Genomic DNA, 5,619 nt, shown 5'->3' with positions numbered 1-5,619 from the left:
GAGAACAAAAAATGTGCTATTCCTCTGAATCCAGCAATGAACTTGTAATTCAGAATACGTGCGCATTGTCTCTGATCAGTGAACTAGCCCTAGAACGCACGCGCACGCATCTAAACGACGAAACAAACAGAGAGGTTTGTAGCACAAGATCGGGGCGGGCAAATGCATGTGGGGTGGGCATCATCTTGCTTAGCTTGGCCGTTTGGAGCGGGGCTTTTAGGTAGCTGGTAGGAGCTGCTATTCAGTCAGTGAGCAGGAGCACGTGGGAGCATGAAGGGGGAAGCGTTGGAACCTTGCATTGAGACTGCGACGGGCGAAGCTGGAGGCAGACGGCAGAGCCGATCACCGACCGCCGAAAGGACTGGTGGCGGAGTCCGTCCCCGTCCCGGTCGCACCACAGCGTCGACCGACAGGAGACCCTGCGCGGGAGGGTGCGTGGCGTACGTACCGCGTACGTAGGTGAGGTCTGCAGCGTGGGCGCGCACGCAGGGACGACCTTTCAAAACAAAAAACAAAATACAGGGTTGCTCCATCATATGAACATTTGAACAATGGCGAGCTACAGCATGACAATGCATGAGTGCTATGCAGTTTGGGGCTTGTATCAAAAATTATATCCTCTTCTTAATTGATATATGAGGCAAATCTTTTGCCTCCATTTCAAAAACAAAAAAACAGTACCTCAAAGTTATTTGGCATAGTACTCCCTCCGTCTCATAATGTAAGACATTTTTCAACGTCGAAAAAGGTCTTACATTATGAGACGGAGGGAGCACTTCTGAAAGATCATTTTTTTATGCAAAGTGCTGCTGCACCCAAAAGAGGAGGTTTAAGAACAGATACATAGCATGTAATACTTGGCGGCATAACAATACTATCTCACCACACAAGTGAAACTGTGCTAGTAACATTACTTTACAAGATCTTTTTTCACATCATAAACTGCTATCACCAGCTAGCTTAACAAACATCCAACGAAATGTTGACAACAAGTCCTTTCCAACTAGCCAGCCAGGGTCACACATACATGATCTTCACTAATGATGGAACTATGTACAATGAGTTCGAGATTGGCTGGATGCACAAATTATATAGTGCGCATTACACCATGGAATATAACCAGATACTACAAATATGCTGCAGAGGTGCTTCCAACAAAGCCATGCATGCTCTTCCTTCATCACCTGTCGCACATAAGCTTCTCACTGCGGTGGCACTGCATTTTGACCCAGTGTGTTGTAGGTGTAGTCCCCCGAGGAGTTCAGTCCATACTAGAGGGCACAAAGGAGGAAAAAAAATTATTAGTTCACATTGCTCTTTTCAGTTGATGTAGTAATCAAGAAGAAACACAGGGCTGGTGGGATGGGAATAGATTTTCAGTGTTGAACGAAGGGCGCGATTCGTTCATATAATAAAGTCGCCATGATTTTTTTGCTATTTGGCTTGAGGTTACATCGTCATAGCCTTTCATGATATATGAAACGAGTCATACTATAAAATAATAATAAGCAAGATAATAAGATTTCGCATAAGGTTAGATTGTCAGACTCATGCAGTAGAGTACAAAACAATTACAGTAGAAAAAAAGAAGAAAACAAACTTATGACAGAGGCTATCAAGCAGATGAGCATCATGACTCATGAGTAACAGCAAATGTTGAGACATAAAAGTCTCCAGCAAAATAAGCCTGACGAATTGAAGCCAAATAGAAAAATATGTGCTTCCTTAATGGTTCAAAATATTCTTTCAGTTTGCTAGGGAGAAGAGTGATGTGCAGACATAATCTCAAGTAGAAATACAGGACTCACTATTGGGGCGTGTAACTTTTGCAATCAACGTGCTCCACATTATTGTTGCATCTCTGCTAAAGAAATGTATGCGAACGGTTTCCAGCCAACTAGTCTGTCTTTAGTCTTTACAACTCAACGACACAAAAGGCTTGCGTCTTTGATGTATTGAAAAAGTATAAAGGATAGTACTAACTTGACCCTAAAGCTAACATATGATCCAACCCAGATAATGTGTAATCACTCATCAGCATACAACAATACAACTTTAACACCTTTTTCTTCAGATTGCTTGCTTGGTTATAGCCTTGTAGGAGTAAACAAAACGAACTAGTACTCATCTAGAAATGCTTCAACTATGGTGTGTGCTACAATCAGGTTGTGTTCTAAATCCTCCGCTGGACTACACATATAGTAGTAGAGTACAAGATAATTATGGTATCAAGCAGCTGAGGGCCATGACTCATGAAAGTAAGAGCAAATATAAAAGTTTCCAGCAAAATAATCTTGACAAATTGAAACTAAAAGGAAAAAATATGTGCTTTTTTCAATGTAGCAAAATATGTGCTTGATTAACTATTCAAAACATTCTTCAGTTTGCTAGGATGAACAGTGTTGCACAGTATAGCAAACATATTGTCGTTAACGATAGTGCACTCTTGCTTAGGTTGGATAGTCCCATCTGAAATCAGTGCAAGCAAGCGTTGGAGGATAAGCAATTCTCACCTTCTGCCTCATTGATGAGCTCCATAAGTTCGGATGACCACCCCTGGGGTCGGCGGTGGTAGGGAGATAGGATGGAGCTCCTCGGGCAATAAGCAGCGGCCTCCTTATGACCACAAAATCTTCATCACTGTCATAGTCGCCACTCGTGGGTGAAACCATGGCTCGTAGAACCATCGCCAAGAAAAGCGAGAGTGCCTGTACATGTAAACAGATCAGATCATCCTCCTCGAGGTGGAAAGGAAAACAGAGTAGGTTTGTTTATCTTATTAGTTATTACTAGTGGAAATTATTGTGGAAGAGCCTTATTGGAGCATGCAACTTAAAGGCATGTGTATACTTGGCGTGCCGTTTGAACTGATGAAAACGTTTGTTCATATCAATCTGACGCACCTGAGTGGCAACGGTAGCGAGAGCAGCCCATTTGCAGAGGTCGAGGTTGGCATTGACAAAGGAGACGAGGTTCTCAAGCTCTCCGGTGCGGTCATGCGGCAGATCCTGCAAGAAGAAGAGGAATCGATCAGTGCTCTGGTTTTATCAACTGAACTGAACTTATTGCTGTCAGGGGAATGAATGTGCATCCAATGAACCCACCTGGATCCAGTGCTCGTTGAGGAGGATGCGTCCGGCCACGGCGGCCTCGAGCAGCATCATCACCATTGCCAAGCCGGTGTACTGGAATAATCAGTTGTTATCATCAGAAACAAATGATTAATTAGTACGGATACACCAATCACTAGGAATGAATATGAATATGATTATTCACAAGCAAGCACGAGGGGGAATGAATGGATGGATGAGTATGAGTTGTGGTGGATCTTACGAAGCAGAGGCAGCACCCGCTGCTGACCTCGGCGGCGACGTAGCCCGCGAGGAGGATGGCGCAGTAGAGGAGGCCGGCGGCCATGACGGCGCACGCGAACCTGCGGGCCAAAAAGTTGGATCAGGATTACATACCGGCGGGAAGGGAAGTGGAGGGCGGGAGGGAGATAGAAGTACATACCATAGGTCTGGGAGGAGGTGGTGGATGTGGAGCTCATGGTGGCGCGCCCACCGGGAGAGGATGGAGGCGGCGTAGAGGACGGCGGAGAGGGCGGCGAAGGCCTGCAGGAAGGCGAGGAGCTTGAGCAGGAACCCCAGGCAGCACCCGCCGCCGCTCTTCTCGGAGCGGCCGCCGCGCGCCATCGCCGGTGGGTTCGGGGATTTGGATTTGAGTTTGGGTTGAGGGGAGAAGAAGAAGAGGAAGAGGAAGAGGAAGAGGAAGCAAAGCTCCGCTGGATTTGGGAGAGGATGGATGGATGATTGAGGAGGAGGCCAGCTGGAAGTGGACCAAGCAAGGCAGGCAGCAAAGCGAATGGCTCTCTTCTACATCTCTGAGACGTGGGCCACGCGTGTTAGTTAGTTTTTTTTTGGTTTTTTTGAAGGGGCGTGTTAGTTAGTTTGCAGCTACCCATGTTCTGTGTTTTGTGTTTTCTGTTACGAGCAACGCCAACTCCAGCGTGAATCCGTGTCATGTCACCCGTTTGGCATACTGGCACTCTGCGTGTCGCGTGTTACGCTTACCAATAGACATCTAGAAATTTCGCCCATTTGCCCCTCGTGTTTTAATGGGCCAGAAGATACAAAACACACGGTGTTTCTTTCTCGGAAAGCAAAGGGGGTTGAAATAAGTTGGGAATGGACCGAGGGATTAACAAAGCTTGTGTTATTGACCGTGCGGGAGAGGCAATCCTTGAATTCTTACTTTTTACGCCAAACCGGGGTCTATCTATATTGGGCCTCAGGAAGCTCGTGAATCGATTGCTATTACCGCTTGGGACTTATGGTGGGATAGACGTAGATTGCTTCATACAAAAAAGTTTCAAGATGCGTTCCGCATTTCTACGGGGATTCATGCTATAACGGCAAATGTTGTTAATGCTTACTCCCGCAATGCAACTAGTAAAAGAGAAGGATGGATTAGACCTCCTATGAGTTTTGTAAAGCTTGATGTTAATGCATCTTTTGATCATGTGCTTAGGGACACAGCTAACGTTGTATTCAGAGATGATAAAGAAAAATTCATTGTTGGCAGAAATTGAAAGATTGATTGGTCTGTTGACGTCCTAATGATAGAAACTTTGGCTATGAGATTCGGCTTATTTCTTGCACAAAAGGCAGGATGCAATCGCCCTGTTATTAATTCTAAAAGTATGGAAGACATAATACCATGAAGAATAAAGGACGTTCGACCGGAGCGACGGTGGCATTTTTTTGTGATTGCTATTTATTCGCCTGTGATTTTCTTCTTACTGGGTTTGAACATTGTAACGGGAAAACGAATAAGGTAGGTCATGAACTTGGTAGGTTAAATTTCCTGCGACTAAGGTTTGGTTTGAGGAGCGTATGGACGAAATTGTACATATTCTTATATTCCTAATCAATAAAGTTTCTAATTTAAAAAAAAAACTCAAACATGAATCAACCCCCCCCCCCCCCCCCCCCCCCCAATGTTGTTTGAACCAAGCAGTAGGATACTTTTTGCTATCCAACGAGAGTCGTCAAATGTTCATAAACTGGTCTGAATGTTCCAAAAAAAATCAAATCTTCCTCAAACTAGGGGAGTTCAGGCATACCTACTCAGCATCAAATCCCACCATAACCCCATTTTTCCCTCTCATTCCCTTCTCTCCATTTAAATGGTGTATACTTGGTGAATATTGTTGGATAGCTGCCTCCTATTTTGATGTTTGAAGACATGTCCGCGGACATTTAAAGACGTATGTTTTGGTGACACCCGTCATGGTTGGTGTTGCCCTAAAAGTACGTAGTAGACACAAGAATGAATCCATAGTCGTCTAACAGCCACTTCTTTGATGAAAAGGTTAATATTTTGAAAGTTCCTAGAGGGTGCAAAATCGTCATAATCAAAATTTTCCTCCATGTGGACTTGTTTCTCATTGGCTTAACAAGATTTATTTTTTCTTCATCTCATCAAACAATAATTAAGCCTCGAATTTGATCTGTAACATCGATTTCTAGTACAAGTTCCATTACAATATCTAGTACAATTTTTACATAATAAGAAAAAATATTGTCTAAAACAATTTGAAGCTTCGAAAACATAGAT

General features: G+C 44.1%; 1 protein-coding gene across 1 annotated transcript; it reads right to left on the bottom strand.

Moving 5' to 3' along the window:
• Window positions 1–823: 823 nt before the first annotated feature.
• Window positions 824–3,841, bottom strand: LOC125545926 (tetraspanin-18-like). The gene is made up of 6 exons (XM_048709982.1): window positions 3,514–3,841; window positions 3,334–3,433; window positions 3,105–3,185; window positions 2,904–3,008; window positions 2,514–2,708; window positions 824–1,271 (listed from the first exon to the last, which is right to left on the bottom strand). The coding sequence occupies exons 1-6, from the start codon at window positions 3,693–3,695 to the stop codon at window positions 1,203–1,205; spliced, it is 732 nt and encodes a 243-aa protein (XP_048565939.1). The 5' UTR covers window positions 3,696–3,841; the 3' UTR covers window positions 824–1,202.
• Window positions 3,842–5,619: the final 1,778 nt, after the last annotated feature.

The sequence above is a fragment of the Triticum urartu genome, chromosome 3, assembly GCF_003073215.2.
Source record: "Triticum urartu cultivar G1812 chromosome 3, Tu2.1, whole genome shotgun sequence".
Classification (NCBI taxonomy): Eukaryota; Viridiplantae; Streptophyta; class Magnoliopsida; order Poales; family Poaceae; genus Triticum; species Triticum urartu.
This window is presented reverse-complemented; position numbering and strand designations above follow the sequence as displayed.

What these genes read in the sequence shown, in the direction of transcription:
- LOC125545926 (XM_048709982.1), bottom strand. Translation starts at nt 3,695, where the DNA reads ATGGCGCGCGGCGGCCGCTCCGAGAAGAGCGGCGGCGGGTGCTGCCTG. An exon ending in CACCTCCTCCCAGACCTATG is followed by an intron (nt 3,434 to 3,513) that starts GTATGTACTTCT and finishes TTTGGCCCGCAG; the next exon opens with GTTCGCGTGCGCCGTCATGG. An exon ending in GCTCATCAATGAGGCAGAAG is followed by an intron (nt 1,272 to 2,513) that starts GTGAGAATTGCT and finishes TGTGCCCTCTAG; the next exon opens with TATGGACTGAACTCCTCGGG.